This window comes from Wolffia australiana, chromosome 17 (assembly GCF_029677425.1).
Source record: "Wolffia australiana isolate 7733 chromosome 17, ASM2967742v1".
NCBI lineage: Eukaryota > Viridiplantae > Streptophyta > Magnoliopsida > Alismatales > Araceae > Wolffia > Wolffia australiana.
In genome coordinates, this window is record NC_135851.1 from 10,968,249 (window position 1) to 10,987,188 (window position 18,940).

Here is an 18,940-nt window from a genome sequence, read left to right on the forward strand (position 1 = left end):
CCGCCTCCATAGCCTCGCTCCAAGAACCATTTTCCAACCATTTCCCCCTCTCCAAATCCGTCTTCTTTCCCCTCTCTCTCTGCCCGAGTGCTCTCCAGCGCAGAGGGTTCCCAGAATTTGATTTCACGCGCTTTGATTCATACGATCTACTTTCCTGTTTCTGGTCCCTTTCTTCTCCTTCTTCTTCCATCTGGTCGCTTTGGAGGGGCTCAGATCTATTATTCCTCGTTGAGCTTCTGATTTTGACTTGTTCTACGATCCTCTTCAGGTACCTTCTTCGAATTTAGATGTAATTTTCTGCGATTTTATCCTTTAGTTCCTGTTTAATTTTCTGCTTTCTTGTTTCTCTTCTTTTCCTTCTCTCCATTCTTCTTCTTCTTTTTCTTGTCTCTATTCTTTTTTCCATCCTATCGTTTTTCTTGTAATGGCTATAAATTCTTTGTTCATTTTTCTTCTTCTGCCATTTTATTTTCTTCGCCTACCTGTTTCTTCTCGTCTTTTTTATCCTCGTCTTCTCTCTATTCTTCTTCTTCTTCTTCTTCTTCTTGTTTATTCTCTTACGCCTATTTGTTTTATTCTTCTTTTCTTCTTTATTTTCTTCCTCTTCTTTCCTGTTATTTTCTTCTTCGCTCTACTCTTCTTCTACCTTTTTCTTCTCTCCTTCATTCTTTTTTCTGTTCCTATTATTTTTCTTGTGGCTTGAAATTTTTTAGTTATTCTTTGTTTTTTCTTCTTTACGTCATTCTTCTTTCTTTTCTTCCTCTACCTTTTCTTCTCTTCTTTTTTTCTCCTCTTCTGTTTTCTCTTCTTCTTCTTCTTTATTTTCTTCCTCTACCTTTTTCTTCTCTTCTGATTTTTTCTCTTCTTCTTCTTCTTTATTTTCTTCCTCTACCTTTTTCTTCTCTTCTGATTTTTTCTCTTCTTCTTCTTCTATTTTATTTTCTTCCTCTACCTTTTTCTTCTCTTCTTTTTTATTTTCTTCCTCTTCTCCCTATTCTTTTTCTTCCTCTTGTTTCTTCTCTTATGCCTATTAATTTTATTCTTCTTGTCTTCTTCATCTTCTTTTACTTCTTTTTTCTTACATTTTTTCTTCTCTCCTTCATTCTTTTTTCTGTTCGTATTATTTTTTCTTGTGCGGCTTGAATTTTTTTAGTTATTCTTCCTTTTTTCTTCTCTCCTTCATTCTTATTTATTTTCTTCCTCTACCCTTTTCTTCTCTTCTTTTTTCTGTTGGAGAAGAATCAAAGGCAAGAGATAAGGGTCGCTCACGGGGAGGATGCCACTGCTCGCTTGGGATTAAAAGAGAATGATTGTTCACAAGGGATTTCAAAGACATGGAGGAGCATACCACTCAAAAGTTTGAGTCAACTGGAAGCTCCTTATTTTGACTAATATTCTCCCTATCAGATTTTTTATTTGATACATAGATAATATATTATCCATGTTGATCGCCATACTCTCCCTACTTTTCCTGTTATTTTAAGTACTACTTTGTGATCATGAGATCTAGTGGAAGTGGCTCCACACATCGAGGCGCGTCATCACTTCATATAAGAATGTACTCATCCCCCTCAAGAACTGGAAATTATCACATCGTCCAACATTATTTGCAGCTTAAGAATTTCCTAGAATTTTAACGACTTCTATCGATTATCTTTTTAATTTAACAGTTAGTTTACTATTGTTCTCGCATCAGAGAAGATTTTTAAATTTAATTAAGAAATTTCTAGATTTTTAACGACTTATGTCGATTAAATCAGGAAGTTAACGGTTAATCTTATATTATTTTTTGCCTTAGAAATGGTTTTTAAAATGAATTTAGATTTTTTTAGTATTTTAATGACTTCTTTAAAAAATATTATGAACTTAACGGTTACTTTTATATTATTTTTTGCCTTAGAAATTATTTTTAAAATTAAGTAAGACCTTTTTAGTATTTGAATGACTTCTGTCGGTTATCTTTTTCATTTAACGGTTACTTTTAGATTGTTGTTTCCCATAAAAAACATTTTTAAAATTAATAAAGCAATTTCTTGAACTTTAAAGAACTATACCGATTATCTTTGGATTTTAACGGTTAGCGTATTATAATTTCCCAAGTTAAGAGTGAATTTTAAAATTACAATTTTTAAAGGAAAAATCAACTTCCAAGTGTGCGATGCGCGGTGCGGATTTCCGCACGAAACCACACCGCATGTCGCACAGCCCCTATGGTGCGTGTGAAAATTCACACAGTCGGTGCGGATTTTCGCACCGCACCGCACACGCTACTCTACTCATACCCTTGAGTGAACTTCACCACGTCGTCCTCATGCATCGTTGTGGGCCGATCTTGATTGTGATCGATCACGATTGGGTCACTATCAGCGGCTATCTTCAAAAAAAACATCTCCTGGGGATATCAAGCTCGACCGCGAAGCAGATTGGATCTTTCTCCCTCTATCTCCCTGCTTCCAGCTCTCACTCTCTCTCTCTCTCTCTGTGTTTCTCTCACTATCATCCTTCTCTGTCTCACCCGCGCCTCTCGCTCTCTCTCCTTCTCCTCTCGCTCACTCACACAGCGTCTCTTTCTATCTATTCCTCCCATCTCTCTTCGTCTCACAGTGTCTGTCTTTTAAGACTTCAACCCGTCTCTCTATGTCAATCTGCTGACTGTCTCTCTATCTGCTTCTCCATCCCTATATCTCCTTCACTCTGTTTCCCGCGTTAGTCTTCCTATTTATCTCTCTGCTGTCCCCCCCTCCTTTGTCTTCTCTTTCTCCTTTCCCCATGCTGTGACTGTTTCAATCTATCCCTCTGTCTTGTTCTCTTGCTCCGTTGCTCCTTGCATTCTCTCTCTCTGTTTGTACGTCTGTCTTTGCGCCTCTCTCTTCCTGCGTCCTCTCCTCCTATCCGGCTAACCCTCTCTCTAACCGTGCTTCTATTTCTATGGAGCTCTGGTCCCTCCTATCCCTCTCTCTCACCCAGCACCGGTTTATGCGTTCCGGTAAATGTCATCTGATTTCTAATTGACACTCATGAATCCGTGCGACGAGCGCATCGCTGAGCGCGGACTAGAGTACAACGAGGGAGTCAGATTTGAACCGTGGCGAGATACAGATGAGGCATAGAGGGGGCGAGAAACCAAAGCCGATGCGGGGCGCAAGGAAAGACGGCTGTGCGAACGTAGATGGGAATGGGGATTTTCTGCACTATGAACACAAGACAAGGATAGAAAGTCAAGGTCGGACCCATCTGGCCAGAGTTTTATTCGCGTGAGTCAAGCTCATGATTGAATTGACAAGAGGGGATTGTTCCTTCCAGGGGCAGTGCCGCAGACGCTTCAAGAGCTCCTGAAGTAGATGAGCTCCCGGACGCTGTTGGGCACCCTCTCACGCCACGGCGTCTCATACTTCTGGGACTTGACGCCGCCTCGGCCTCGATGACGCAGGCGTAGTACTGGCCGTTGACGTAGCCCCTGATCATCCGGACGGCGTGGTCGCCGCGTGTCAATCTGTTGGCGCCGACGGCGAATTGCGCCACGTCCAGCGCATGCTGGTAGTCTTCTGGCTTCTTAATCCTGTTCCATCCGGCGCGCCGGATTCTCGGGTCGCATAAGTCTGGATGGCGACGGCCAAAGGACGGCGAGGAGCAGAAGAGCTGACTAGGTCTTCATCGTGCACTTGTGGATCATTGTGGGTGTCTATCTTTTTCTGAGGAGTTGTGATTGTTCTGTGTTGCATGGAACTCCACGGAGCGCATCTTATATAGGGTGGGGAGAAACGCGTGTGACGGAGCTTTGCATGTTTGGTCATTAGGTTATCACAGCTTAGGTTCCGTGTCTAGAGATCAACCGTAGGCCGCAGAGTCAAATACCGCATGCCTCAGCAAAAAATGGGGGAGACTTGTGGAAGGCCTCTCTCTAACCTTCGTATGCGGCTCCACCAACTTCTGAAAAAGAAGAAAAAACTTGGAGAAGCGATAGTAGGCGGGAACGGATTTCCGGGTCGGTGGCGTGTGGCATGAATTTCATGGGTCGCAACCGGTAGCCCGTGGTAACTGAGATTTAGAGCGGCTCTAAACCAGGACGGGGAAATGTTGTATCGAACAAGAGAAGGGCACATCTATTGATTAAATTATTTTGGTCGCAGCCAGATAAAGCACGGGCAGTCTTGTTTTGCTCATCGTCAGCGCAGTTTCAGGTGCCGCTATCCCGATCGTAATCGATCGTGGTTGACCCACTATCGCGAGCAACAATCCAAGAACAAAAAAAAGTCTCGCGGTTCACACTCCCGATCAGTCGGCGAATGGGATGGGCGAGGTAGTCCGGATCCGCACCGCCGATCCGAGCGCAGACAAGATCCGATCACATTTTGGGATGGGCAATGATTTTTAACAAAAGCGACTCTCGCTCTCTCCTCTCACGCGCCGTGTCTCTCTCTCTCTCTGCCTCTACCGCTCCTGCTCTATCTCTCGCTCCTCGCCGCCTGTCGTTGTCTCTCATACGCACCAAGTCTTTCTCTCACGGACCGTCTCTCTGGCTCTCTCTCCCTCTGTCTCTCTCTCTCTCGCTCTCGCCTCTCCTCGCACTCTCTCCCACTCTCTCGCTCTCTCTCTCTCTTGCTCTCTCGCTCTCCCTCGCCGTCTCTCGTTGTCGCTCATACCCACCAAGTCTTTCTCTCACGGACCTTCTCTCTCGCTCTCTCTCTCCCTCAATTGGTCTCGTTCTTTTTCCCTTTCTGTTTCTCCCACTCACTGTCTCTCTTTCTCGTTGTATGTCTCTCCGTCCGTGTCTCTACCCTCGCGCACCGTCTCTCTCTCTCTCTCTCTCTCTCTCTCTCTCTCTCTCTCTCTCTCTCTCTCTCTCTCTCTCTCTCTCTCTCTCTCTCTCTCTCTCTCTCTCTCTCTCTCTCTCTCTCTCTCTCTCTCTCTCCGTTTCACTCTCTCTCTCTGTCTATCTCGCTCTATCTCCGTCCTTCCCTCTGTGTCTCCCTTGATCTCTCTCCTTCCTCTCTCTCTCTCCCATCCACCGCCTCTTGCTCTACTGCTCTCCCTCCGTCTCTATCTGTCTCACGCGACGTCTCCTTTGCTCTCTCTTACGCACCGTCTCACTCTCGCTCTACCGCGTTCCTCTCTCTTTAAACACCTATCTCCTACTTCCCCTTTCTGTCTCTCTCTGTCACGCTGTCTGTCCCGCTGCCACTCGGTCCGTCTCTTGCCTTCCGACTCTCTCTCTCTCTTGCTCTCTCTTTCCCTCTCTCGTTCTCTCCCTCTCTCTCTCTCTCTCTCTCTCTCTCTCTCTCTCTCTCTCTCTCTCTCTCTCTCTCTCTCTCTCTCTCTCTCTCTCTCTCTCTCTCTCTCTCTCTCTCTCTCTCTCTCTCTCTCTCTCTCTCTCTCTCTCTCACTCTCTCTCTCGCACTCTCTCTCTCTCTCTCTTTGTCTCTCGCTCTCACTCACTCTCTCTTGCTCTCACTCTCCCTCTCTCACTCACTCTCACACTCTCTCGTGCACTCTCTCTCATGCACTCTCTCTGACTCACTCTCTCTCGCTCTCTCGCCTCACTCTCACACACTCTCTCTCTCACACTCTCTCTCTCTCTCTCTCTTTCTCTCCCTCTCCCTCTCTCTCACTCTCTCTCTCTCTCTCTCTCTCTCTCTCTCTCTCTCTCTCTCTCTCTCTCTCTCTCTCTCTCTCTCTCTCTCTCTCTCTCTCTCTCTCTCTCTCTCTCTCTCTCTCTCTCTCTCTCTCTCTCTCTCTCTCTCTCTCTCTCTCTCTCTCTCTCTCTTTTGCTCTCTATTTGTCGCTGTCTCTCTCTGTCGCTCTCTCTGGCTATCCGGGGTTGTTTATATCTCGTCATTGGCGAGACATTTGACGAGTCGCATGTGTCTGTTGTTATTTCAAAAATTGAAATATTCCGCAACTAAATTTTCACCAAAATATATTTTTATATCGACTTTGGATGCATATCGATATCCGAATTCTCTATATAAATATTCATTATTTTATTCCAATTTTTTCTCAATGTCGACTGAATATTTCCATTAATTTTTTGAGTTTGTTACTTCTGCCTAGAGAAGCTTTATTTCTTTCTCAACTAGAATTGAAGAAGGGAAAGATAACATAACTTAATAATTTTATAAATTTTCCTACCAGTTTGGAATGCCTACACCAAATGAAAACATCACTTTGGAATCCCTGTTCTTAATCTCTCGCCTACACCAAATGAAAACATCTCTCTCGTCTAGTGTCTTGTCTCTCAGTGAGTTTCAGAAGGGATAGAGGAGATATCACGGGAGGATATGTGTTGGTAGAGACGAGATATGGTGAGATGAGACGAGATATCACTAGACGAGAGATGGTTGAAACGAGCTAAGGCAAGATTTATCCTGGCACGAGGTGAGATGATTGAGACGAGAGAGAGATATCCGAAAAGAGTTAAGTGTGATTTATCGGGAGGCTCGAGCTATCATGAGAGAAGTAAGCAGATGTGGCGAGATGGAATGACATAAAAGAGGCGGGCTAACAGGATATGAGAGATACAAGGAAACGAGGTAGGGAATGAGATACCGCGAGATGAGAGGATGCGGGGCGATATGTCAGCGAGATGAGAGAGATATCCCCGGAGTGGATGACTTGACGCGAGGTAATGCGAGGCGATAAGTCGCGAGATGAGATAGATTTGAGGAAACGAGATGGTGGGATGCGATGACATCCCGAGATGGCATTAGACTCGATTTCATGAGGAGAGATAGGACAAGATGACGCACGATGGGATGACATCACGGGATGGCATTAGACTCGATTCAAGGAGAAGAGACGGCAAAATATGATGCGGGATGAGATGCCGCGGGAGGAGAGATATGACGAAGCAAGGATATGAGATGATATAAGTGGAAATATCACGAGATGGGAGTTACCATGACACGATGTATGATATATCACGAGATGACACGAGATGAGATATCACAAAGCCACGTGAGCCACGAGATTTCTCGAGATGGGATGAGATGGCTCGTCACGATCTGAGACATCAAGAAATGAGGCAAGTCGTGGGATATCCGGATACAAGATGAGCGGTAAAATCTCTCGCCTCGCCTGATCACCTCTCAGCGCCTATCACTCCATCCCATAGTTATACCTCGTGATATTTGGCGCCGTCACATGTCAACTCCTATCACTTCATCTCACAGTTATATCTTGTCTCTGCCATTCTCGTACTCTCGTGATGTCACGCCTGCGCCTTGTCTCGTGATACCTAGTCTGTAGATCCTTTCTTGCTTCCTCGTATGCATCGCGTCTCGGGACATCTCACCTACATCAAGTTCCACGAGATCTCACCTATCTCACATTTTGTGAAATCTCGCCTCCATCCCCTTTCTTGACGTTTCATGTACATCTCGTTTCGTGGTATCTCATCTCGTTGTATCTCGTCTCCGTCTCGTTCAGCAACGTCGCGCCTGATCATCTCATGACTCCCCCGCTCTCTTCAGCTTTCCCCGAGAGGTAAAAGCTTGGACACCACGATACATGGATGAACCGGTTAACCCAATCCCGCCACATCAAGATTCGCTCTCTACTCACAGCAAGGGGGCGACCCATGAACACCGCTAATAAAAAGGAATCCTCCCTAAAGCAAAGAGATATAGTAGAAAGAATCAAGAATCCACTAAGCATGAACCACCCAGGTTCCAAGTTGGCAGCCGTTTGTGAGCTTATCTGTGGGCCTTGCGACGAGGCTCGCGGTCATAACTAGGGAAGGTCCGTTCGTGCGAGCGAACGGGCGAACGTGCGAATGTGCAGTGCGGTGCGAAATTCGCACATCGCACCGCACACAATGTTCCCAGACCGCACTTCACACCGCACACGGGTCTGGGTGGTGCGGTTATGTGCGAATGTGCAAAAATAAGTTCGGCGCCCCCCCCCCCCCCCCCCCCCCGCCCCCGCCCCCCCCCCCCCCCCCTCCCCCTCTCCCGTCTGACCGCCCTCTCCTCTGAGTCCTCTCTCGTCGGAAGGCTGTCGGTCTTCGCGGCTGCTTCCTCCATCGTTATCGATCACCCGCCCCCTCCATAGCCTCGCTCCAAGAGCCATTTTCCAACCATTTCCCCCCTCTCCAAATCCGTCTTCTTTCCCCCCTCTCTCTCTCTGCCTGGAGTGCTCTCCAGCGGCAGAGGGTTCCCCCAGAATTTGATTTCACGCGTTTTGATTCATACGATCTACTTTCCTGTTTCTGGTCCCTTTTCTTCTCCTTCTTCTTCCATCTGGGTCGCTTTGGAGGGGCTCAGATCTATTATTCCTCGTTGAGCTTCTGATTTTGACTTGTTCTACGATCCTCTTCAGGTACCTTCTTCGAATTTAGATGTAATTTTCTGCAATTTTATCCTTTAGTTCCTGTTTAATTTTCTGCCGCTTCTTGTTTCTCTTCTTTTCCTTCTCTCCATTCTTCTTCTTTTTCTTGTCTCTATTCTTTTTTTCCATCCTATCGTTTTTTCTTATGGCTATAAATTCTTTGTTCATTTTTCTTCTTCTGCCATTTTATTTTCTTCGCCTACCTGTTTCTTCTCGTCTTTTTTATCCTCGTCTTCTCTCTATTCTTCTTCTTCTTCTTCTTCTTCTTGTTTATTCTCTTACGCCTATTTGTTTTATTCTTCTTTTCTTCTTTATTTTCTTCCTCTTCTTTCCTGTTATTTTCTTCTTCGCTCTACTCTTCTTCTACCTTTTCTTCTCTCCTTCATTCTTTTTCTGTTCCTATTATTTTTCTTGTGCGGCTTGAAATTTTTAGTTATTCTTTGTTTTTCTTCTTTACGTCATTCTTCTTTCTTTTCCTCCTCTCCCTTTTCTTCTCTTCTTTTTTTCTCCTCTTCTGTTTTCTCTTCTTCTTCTTCTTTATTTTCTTCCTCCACCTTTTCCTTCTCTTCTGATTTTTCCCCTTCTTCTTCTTCTTTATTTTCTTCCTCTACCTTTTCTTCTCTTCTGATTTTTCCTTCTTCTTCTTCTTTATTTTCTTCCTCTACCTTTTCTTCTCTTCTGATTTTTCTTCTTCTTCTTCTATTTTATTTTCTTCCTCTACCTTTTTTCTTCTCTTCTTTTTATTTTCTTCCTCTTCTCCTATTCTTTTTCTTCTTCTTGTTTCTTCTCTTATGCCTATTAATTTTATTCTTCTTGTTTTCTTCATCTTCTTTTACTTCTTTTTCTTACATTTTTCTTCTCTCCTTCATTCTTTTTCTGTTCGTATTATTTTTCTTGTGCGGCTTGAATTTTTTAGTTATTCTTCCTTTTTCTTCTCTCCTTCATTCTTATTTATTTTCTTCCTCTACCCTTTTCTTCTCTTCTTTTTCTGTTGGAGAAGAATCAAAGGCAAGAGATAAGGGTCGCTCACGGGAGGATGCCACTGCGTTCGCTTGGGGATTAAAGAGAATGATTGTTCACAAGGATTTCAAAGACATGGAGGAGCATACCACTCAAAAGTTTGAGTCAACTGGAAGCTCCTTATTTTGACTAATATTCTCCCTATCAGATTTTTTATTTGATACATAGATAATATATTATCCATGTTGATCGCCATACTCTCCCTACTTTTCCTGTTATTTTAAGTACTACTTTGTGATCGTGAGATCTAGTGGAAGTGGCTCCACACATCGAGGCGTCATCACCTCATATAAGAATGTACTCATCCCCCTCAAGAACTGGAAATTATCACATCGTCCAACATTATTTGCAGCTTAAGAATTTCCTAGAATTTTAACGACTTCTATCGATTATCTTTTTAATTTAACAGTTAGTTTACTATTGTTCTCGCATCAGAGAAGATTTTTAAATTTAATTAAGAAATTTCTAGATTTTTAACGACTTATGTCGATTAAATCAGGAAGTTAACGGTTAATCTTATATTATTTTTTGCCTTAGAAATGGTTTTTAAAATGAATTTAGATTTTTTTAGTATTTTAATGACTTCTTTAAAAAATATTATGAACTTAACGGTTACTTTTATATTATTTTTTGCCTTAGAAATTATTTTTAAAATTAAGTAAGACCTTTTTAGTATTTGAATGACTTCTGTCGGTTATCTTTTTCATTTAACGGTTACTTTTAGATTGTTGTTTCCCATAAAAAACATTTTTAAAATTAATAAAGCAATTTCTTGAACTTTAAAGAACTATACCGATTATCTTTGGATTTTAACGGTTAGCGTATTATAATTTCCCAAGTTAAGAGTGAATTTTAAAATTACAATTTTTAAAGGAAAAATCAACTTCCAAGTGTGCGATGCGCGGTGCGGATTTCCGCACGAAACCACACCGCATGTCGCACAGCCCCTATGGTTGTTAATCTCAGTTTTGGGGTGTTTTTACGGGGTATTTATCAGTCTAATCGTGTGAGGACTGAGCTTATCTAACACAATTTATAACCTCACAGCCTTAGGGCAAGTGGGGTGTCGATCCACAGGGAGCAGGTAAATTCAGAGTATTTTCCTTTTTTTAATTCGAAGGATATTAAAACTCAGACTGCTAAGTTCAGTTCTATAATTCAGTTAAATTGTTATCAATTAGTTTCTACAAGTAAACTTTATAGAATTTAACTGAGTAGGTCAGTCAGCAGAGAATTTATCTGCTGACAGTGTATCTTTGCCCCTTGGGGCAAATAAGCAAGCACCATGCGTGCAGGTAGGCCTGAACGTAGGCTCTTACTTGCGCGCAGGCTTGCACGTTGCCACCCAGCGCAAGCGAGCGCTGCTCGCGGCGTCTCAGCGTGCGGGTGAGCCTGCTGCAGCGCTGCTGCGCGCGGGCGAGCTCTGCTCACTGAGATGCCGCGAGCAGGCTTGCCTGCCCGCAGCAGCGCCGCGAGCAGCGCTCGCTTGCGCTGGGTGGCAACGTGCAAGCCTGCGCGCAAGTAAGAGCCTGCGTTCAGGCCTACCTGCACGCAGGGTGCTTGCTTATTTACCCCAAGGGGCAAAGATACACTGTCAGCAGATAAATTCTCTGCTGACTGACCTACTCAGTTAAATTCTATAAAGTTTACTTGTAGAAACTAACTGATAACAATTTAACTGAATTATAGAACTGAACTTAGCAGTCTGAGTTTTAATATACTTCGAATTAAAAAAAGGAAAATACTCTGAATTTACCTGCTCCCTGTGGATTGACACCCCACTTGCCCTAAGGCTGTGAGGTTATAAATTGTGTTAGATAAGCTCAGTCCTCACACGATTAGACCGATAAATACCCCGTAAAAACACCCCAAAACTGAGATTATCAACTAGCGCCGTTGCCGGGGAGCACGGTATTATAGTAGAATTTTTGTTTCTGTGTTTTCAGTTATCTATAATTCCTTCTCCTAAAGCTGCAGGACTTGAAATCCTCAGCTTATTGTCTTTCTAATTCTCTGCTGAAGTTCTATGGTACTGACTCGTTCAAGGGCTGGTGAAAGATCTACAGAGAACGTTGCACGCGACGCAACTCCAAAATCTACAGTTACGGAACCTGAAATTCAGCAGGAAACAATGGCAGAAGAGAGACATCAGCAGAATGAGAGAAGGAGAACAATGCTGGACAGGTCGACACCGTCGGGAAGCCTGCGACAAACCGATGTCAACCTGAACATAGGTGAAGGTATTTTATTCAGATATGATAATGCTTTGATTAATTCTTTACCTGAATTTAACGGACTACTTGCACAGAATCCTTTAGAATTCCTCGATGATTTTCATATTAGATGTTCTTCCCAAAACGTTCCTGGACTATCTACAGAAATTTTGAAAATGAAGTATTTTCCTCTTACCTTAAAAGCAACCAGAAATTGGAGGAGCTCACCTCCACCTTGAAGAACGTTTTCTTAGGTAACTCCCCCATCGTTAAGGCCAAAATTTGCTCTCTCTGTTTCAGCAGGGAACATGAAGACGGAGCCTGCCAAGCCATGGAAGAAGAGGTGAAAGCCTTCAACCAACCGCAGCAACCATGGGCAGGGCAAAAGAGGCCGAATTTTCCAAATGGAGAGACCTTCCACCAAGGGAGTAAGCCGGCAACTCAACCTCCATTCCAACAAAGACAGCAGTTCCAGTCCAGGCCCCAACAGCAGTATCAGGTTCCCTCTCACAACCAGCCTGATTTTTCTACATTCACCCCCGTCATTTCAGATATGATAGAGAAGCAAAACCAAAAGTTGCGAGCGGAGATGGAGATGCGGATGCAGGTCATGATGGAATTTCAGACGAAGCAGATGTTGGAATCCCAGGAACAAATGAGGAAGCTGTTGGAGAGCTTTAGGCCTGCACCTTCTGAACACCAAGGAGGGAGTAGTGCTGGGCCACATGGTAAGCAACCGTGGATTGGAAGTGGACAAGGCCAAGATCGAAATCATCCAGGGCCTTCCACCTCCAACCAACCTAAAAACCCTTAGGGGTTTCCTCGGCCATGCGGGTTTCTATAGACATTTTATTCTCGACTTTGCTAAAATTTCTAAACCTCTCACAAATCTTTTATCGTCTAAGAACAATGATTTTGAACTAACACTAGAAGCTAAAAATGCATTTGATAAATTGAAAGAAGCTTTAGTAAATGCGCCTATCTTGCAAGGGCCCGATTGGACCCTTCCTTTTGAACTAATGTGCGATGCTTCTGATTTTGCAGTAGGTGCAGTGTTAGGTCAACGAATTGACAAGAAACCCGTGGTCATCTACTACGCCAGCAGAACCTTAGTCGACGCACAACTGAATTATACCACCACCGAGAAGGAGCTGTTAGCTATTATTTTTGCATTAGAAAAGTTTAGGTCTTATTTACTAGGTAGTAAGATTACTGTTTTTTCTGATCATGCAGCTATTAGATATTTGTTAACAAAGAAGGAGGCCGAACCTAGGCTTATTAGATGGGTGCTTTTATTACAGGAGTTTGATTTAGAAATCAAGGATAAGAGAGGGTGTGAGAATGTAGTAGCCGATCACCTCTCCCGAATCATAGGCGCCCAACCTGAACTAATAAATGATGCATTTCCTGATGAACACGTCCTAACCGCACAAGGAACATTGGTTCCTTGGTACGCGCATATTGTCAATTTTCTTGTTGCAGGAAAAATTCCTACAGGTTGGACATCCCACGAGAGAAAGAAGCTGCTGAAAGATGCAAGATTTTATTTCTGGGAAGATCCGGAGCTGTTTCACCAAGGGCAAGACCAAGTCTTGAGGCGGTGCGTGCCCGAGAACGAGCAACGAAGCATTCTGGAATTCTTTCATGCAAAGCCCGGAGGAGGACACTACTCAGCGAAGGTAACAGCACATAAAATTGTCGAATCGGGTTTCTTTTGGCCTACCTTATTTCAAGACGCCCAAAAATTTTACAATACCTGTTTAGCATGCCAAGCCTCCATCCATATGAACAAGAAGGATAGAATGCCCTTACAACCCATCCTAGAAGTAGAAATTTTCGATCTATGGGGAATTGATTTTATGGGTCCTTTTCCTAACTCTCATGGATATGAGTATATCTTGATGGCTGTCGATTATGTCTCCAAATGGGTAGAAGCCATTCCCTCCAAAACCAATGACAGTAAGGTAGTGACCAATTTTATTGAGAAAAATATTTTCTATAGATATGGATGCCCACGAGCCATCATTAGCGATGGAGGTTCCCATTTTACAAATTACAACTTTAGGAACCTCCTTAAGAAGTTTGGTGTCCATCATCGAGTCACTACCCCCTATCACCCTCAAGCCAATGGCCAAGTCGAATTGTGCAATAGAGAAGTCAAGAAAATCTTGAGAAAAATAGTGTGTCCTGATGGTAAAGATTGGTCTAGGAAGCTAGACGAGGCATTATGGGCCTATAGGACAGCCTACAAAACCCCTCTAGGCATGTCCCCATTTCGACTTATTTTTGGGAAGGCATGCCACCTACCTCTTGAGCTAGAACACAAAGCCCTTTGGGCTATTAGAAAGCTCAATCTGGAACTAGATAAAGCCAGCAAATATAGACTTCTTCAGTTGAATGAATTGGAAGAATTACGAAATGAGGCTTATGAAAATTCGAGAATTTACAAGGACAAAATGAAAACGTTTCATGATAAAAGCTTAAGGAGAAGAGTCTTTGTAGAAAACCAGAAAGTATGGCTTTGCAACTCTAGGTTGAAACTCTTCCCAGGGAAATTGAAAACTAGATGGGATGGCCCCTTTATTGTCCAACAAGTATTTGAGAACGGTGCGGTCACAATCTTAGATCCTACATCTCAAAAGCATTTCACTGTTAATGGGCAACGCCTCAAACCTTATTTAAAAGAGGAAGATCTACAAAGCCCCATGAATATCACTTTAGAGAAACCACCGCATGGTAGCAACATGATCTGATTCGTATTTTTGTTCCTTTCTTATTCTCTCTGTTTTGTTATTTGGTTCTGCTTTTGTTTTCTTCGTTTTTGTTTGCGTCGCCATGTGCAGCCATTCCTATCCAAGCTCACCTACACCGTAGATGGACAACTCAAAGGCCGGTCACCGCTCTCTATTCCATGGTTTGATCTCCATTTCCCCTTACTCTTATTTACTTCCCGTCATGTAGGAACATGCCCTTTTTTATGGAGGGGGGGGGGAATAGAGTTGCATGCATAACTACTCTATCATCCATGAAAATTTTTTTCGTTTTGCATCAACCAAACCATGGATATGTGATGATCTTAGGAGATGCTTGTACAATGATATGCATGATAATAAGGCTCTTTTCAAGGGTGTTAGAATTTAAAGACTGGCCAGTTAGGGAATCCTAGGTGAAATAAGCCTAGCTAGGTGCACAATGATTCGTACTACTACGGTCCCATATCTTACCATCATATTTCTCTCATCTTGCCATCCACCTCGGGTTGAGTTAGCACTTACATGCACGAAATTTTTAGCTTTAGTGGAGAGTAGGGTTAGTGTTGGATCATTGGCAATATTATTAAGACGTGAGTGAAGCTCCCTGAACCAAGAGGGATACAAACCTCTTCAGGGAAATAAGCTGCCGGTCTACTAAGGACGGCACATGGGTAGTGGATAAGCGCCACCAAAATGCAAAGTGGAAGCTGCACTGCACAAAACAAGCACAAGCTTGCATCATAGCAACCAAAAATTGATTGTCATCAAACATGACCAACAAGCAGCAAATGTTAATGAAAATAAAGGTGGAAAAGCTGTCTCCCATGTGTTTGAGCCGATGCTATTATAGCCATAGTATTGAGCCAGCAGTAGCACTGTTCTCTACGCCTCATTCAGTAGTGCGCTTGGGGTGTTGACTCAACCCAATCCATATAATAAGTACTTACTATATGTACTCCATAAATCAGAAGTGCACTTAGTTGAGGTAGAAGGGCTGAAATAGATCCTAAGGTTTTCCCCTAAGTTGGCTAAGCTCAATTGATGAAAGCACTCCTTGACGAGAGCATGAGTCAAAGTTATCAAACGTCAAAAGTCAACTAGAGATCATCATTATTTCTCACTTGCATTTCATTACTAAGGGACTAGTAATGATCTAAGTTGGGGGGTGTTTGATGACTCTCAATAAGTCATCAAATATTTAGACTTTTAAGAATCAAAGCATCAAGAATATTTAGTTAATTCATGTGAGTTGTCATGCATACGCATTATTTTATAAAATTACTAACCCCACTTGATTCTTCGAATCAAGTGGACTATATTTGACATTTTTTGGTTAGTAAGTTCAGAAACAGGTTAAGACAACCAAAGGAGGACGACAAGAATCAAGAGGAGTTGGCGAAAATTCAAGAGGAAGAAAATTCTGAAAATGGCCCCGGGGCATGTGTTAAGAGAAACCTATAAATACTCTCTTGAGAGTTCATTTTGAGGTTGTCCAGAATTTCTCTCAAGGAAGCTAGGGCTTGGAGAGAAAGGATTTCTGCAGACCCTCCAAGGCTGATGAGCATTGGAGCTGGGAGAGAAGCAAGCTGAAGAGTAGCTGGAGAACGACAATCGTCGCCTTGCTCGGAAGGAGTGACACAAGGAGGCGTGAGCGTTTCAGTTTTAGTGCAATCTTCTTCTCCCTTCTAAGACAATCAGAGTTGGGCTGAAGATCACAAGCTGTGTCTTCAGCATTTCCAATTTCTGTTGTTCCTCTGGTTATGCTTGATTTCGAATCTCATAGTTGATTGAATCGTTTTCCATTCTGTTCTAGCAAAAATTCCATCGTTCTCCACATCAGATCTTGAAATCCATCCATGCAGAACTTCCAAGCAGCTAGCAACCCAGGCAACAGCCTAGGTTGCAAAAAATCCAAGCCGCGGGGAACAACGCCGCACGCAGCAGCGCTGCGTGCAACAAGCTCGCCCGCGCGCAGCAGCACAGCGAGCAGAGCTCGCCCGCGCACAGCAGCGCTGCAGCAGGTTCACCCGCACACTGAGACGCCGCGAGCAGGCTTGCCTGCCCGCAGCAGCGCCGCGAGCAGCACTCGCTTGCGCTGGGTGGCAACGTGCAAGCCTGCGAGCAAGTAAGAGCCTGCGTTCAGGCCTACCTGCACGCAGGGTGCTTGCTTATTTGCCCCAAGGGGCAAAGCTACACTATCAGCAGATAAATTCTCTGCTGACTGACCTACTCAGTTAAATTCTATAAAGTTTACTTGTAGAAACTAACTGATAACAATTTAACTGAATTATAGAACTGAACTTAGCAGTCTGAGTTTTAATATACTTCAAATTAAAAAAAGGAAAATACTCTAAATTTACCTACTCCCTGTGAATCGACACCCCACTTGCCCTAAGGCTGTGAGGTTATAAATTGTGTTAGATAAGCTCAGTCCTCACATGATTAGACCGATAAATACCCCGTAAAAACACCCCAAAACTGAGATTATCAATGGTGCGTGTGAAAATTCACACAGTCGGTGCGGATTTTCGCACCGACCGCACACGCTACTCTAGTCATACCCTTGAGTGAACTTCACCACGTCGTCCTCACGCATCGTTGTGGGCTGATCTTGATTGTGATCCATCACGATTGGGTCACTATCAGCAGCTATCTTCAAAAAAAATATCTCCTCGGGATATCAAGCTCGACCGCGAAGCAGATCGGATCTTTCTCCCTCTATCTCCCTACTTCCAGCTTTCACTCTCTCTCTCTCTGTGTTTCTCTCACTATCATCCTTCTCTGTCTCACCCGCACCCTCTCGCTCTCTCCTTCTCCCTCTCGCTCACTCACACAGCGTCTCTTTCTATCTATTCCCTCCCCTCTCTCTTCGTCTCACAGTGTCTGTCTTTTAAGACTTCAACCCGTCTCTCTATGTCAATCTGCTGACTGTCTCTCTATCTGCTTCTCCATCCCTATATCTCCTTCACTCTGTTTCCCGCGTTAGTCTTCCTATTTATCTCTCTGCTGTCCCCCCCTCCTTTGTCTTCTCTTTCTCCTTTCCCCATGCTGTGACTGTTTCAATCTATCCCTCTGTCTTGTTCTCTTGCTCCGTTGCTCCCTTGCACTCTCTCTCTCTGTTTGTACGTCTGTCTTTGCGACTCTCTCTTCCTGCGTCCTCTCCTCCTATCTGGCTATCCCTCTCTAACCGTGCTTCTATTTCTATGGAGCTCTGGTCCCTCCTATCCCTCTCTCACCCAGCACCGGTTTATGCGTTAGGTAAATGTCATCTGATTTCTAATTGACACTCATGAATCCGTGCGACGAGCGCATCGCTGAGCGCGGACTAGAGTACAACGAGGGAGTCAGATTTGAACCGTGGCGAGATACAGATGAGGCATAGAGGGGGCGAGAAACCAAAGCCGATGCGGGGCGCAAGGAAAGACGGCTGTGCGAACGTAGATGGGAATGGGGATTTTCTGCACTATGAACACAAGACAAGGATAGAAAGTCAAGGTCGGACCCATCTGGCCAGAGTTTTATTCGCGTGAGTCAAGCTCATGATTGAATTGACAAGAGGGGATTGTTCCTTCCAGGGACAGTACCGAAGACGCTTCAAGAGCTCCTGAAGTAGATGAGCTCCCGGACGCTGTTGGGCACCCTCTCACGCACGAGCGTCTCGTACTTCTGGGACTTGACGTCGTCCTCGGCCTCGATGACGAGGCGGTAGTACTGGCCGTTGACGTAGCCCCTGATCATCCGGACGAAGCGTAGGTCGTCGTGTGTCAATCTGTTGTGGCGCCTGACGGCGAATTGCGCCACGTCCAGCGCATGCTGGTAGTCTTCTGGCTTCTTAATCCTGTTCCATCCGGGCGGCGTCGGATTCTCCAGGGTCGCATAAGTCTGGATGGCGACGGCCGAAAGGACGGCGAGGAGCAGAAGAGCTGACTGGGTCTTCATCGTGCACTTGTGGATCGTTGTGGGTGTCTATCTTTTTCTGAGGAGTTGTGATTGTTCTGTGTTGCATGGAACTCCACGGAGCGCATCTTATATAGGGTGGGGAGAAACGCGTGTGACGGAGCTTTGCATGTTTGGTCATTAGGTTATCACAGCTTAGGTTCCGTGTCTAGAGATCAACCGTAGGCCGCAGAGTCAAATACCGCATGCCTCAGCAAAAAATGGGGGAGACTTGTGGAAGGCCTCTCTCTAACCTTCGTGCGGCTCCACCAACTTCTGAAAAAAAGAAGAAAAAAAACTTGGAGAAGCGATAGTAGGCCGGGGAACGGATTTCCTGGTCCGGTGGCGTGTGGCATGAATTTCATGGGTCGCAACCGGTAGCCCATGGTAACTGAGGTTTAGAGCGTCTCTAAACCAGGACGGGGAAATGTATTCATTAAATTATTTTGGTCGCAATCAGATAAAGCACGGGCAGTCTTGTTTTGCTCATCGTCAGCGCAGTTTCAGGTTCCGCTATCCCGATCGTAATCGATCGTGGTTGACCCACTATCGCGAGCAACAATCCAAGAACAAAAAAAAGTCTCGCGGTTCACACTCCCGATCAGTCGGGGAATGGGATGGGCGAGGTAGTCCGGATCCGCACCGCCCATCCGAGCGGAGACAAGATCCGATCACATTTTGGGATGGGCAATG

General features: G+C 44.3%; 1 protein-coding gene and 1 long non-coding RNA gene across 5 annotated transcripts; one reads left to right on the forward strand and one right to left on the reverse strand.

The window, feature by feature from the left end:
- Positions 1 to 1,307: 1,307 nt before the first annotated feature.
- On the forward strand, positions 1,308 to 16,113 carry LOC144714300 (uncharacterized). 3 transcript variants are annotated; one of them, XR_013584312.1, is made up of 3 exons: positions 1,308 to 1,558; positions 11,404 to 11,585; positions 11,859 to 16,113. It is a non-coding gene; the product is annotated as an uncharacterized LOC144714300 (long non-coding RNA). The 3 variants fall into 3 exon arrangements; XR_013584311.1 differs by lacking the exon at positions 1,308 to 1,558 and adding an exon at positions 9,418 to 9,642; XR_013584310.1 differs by lacking the exon at positions 1,308 to 1,558 and having other exon boundaries at positions 10,952 to 11,585.
- A 1,531-nt stretch (positions 16,114 to 17,644) lies between these two features.
- LOC144714671 (cysteine proteinase inhibitor 1-like) lies at positions 17,645 to 18,326 on the reverse strand. 2 transcript variants are annotated; one of them, XM_078589450.1, is made up of 2 exons: positions 17,896 to 18,326; positions 17,645 to 17,769 (listed from the first exon to the last, which is right to left on the reverse strand). In XM_078589450.1, exon 1 carries the CDS (start codon positions 18,248 to 18,250, stop codon positions 17,906 to 17,908), a length of 345 nt encoding a protein of 114 aa, XP_078445576.1. In that variant the 5' UTR covers positions 18,251 to 18,326; the 3' UTR covers positions 17,645 to 17,769; positions 17,896 to 17,905. The 2 variants fall into 2 exon arrangements, with proteins under 2 accessions (XP_078445576.1, XP_078445575.1); XM_078589449.1 differs by having other exon boundaries at positions 17,757 to 17,774.
- Positions 18,327 to 18,940: the final 614 nt, after the last annotated feature.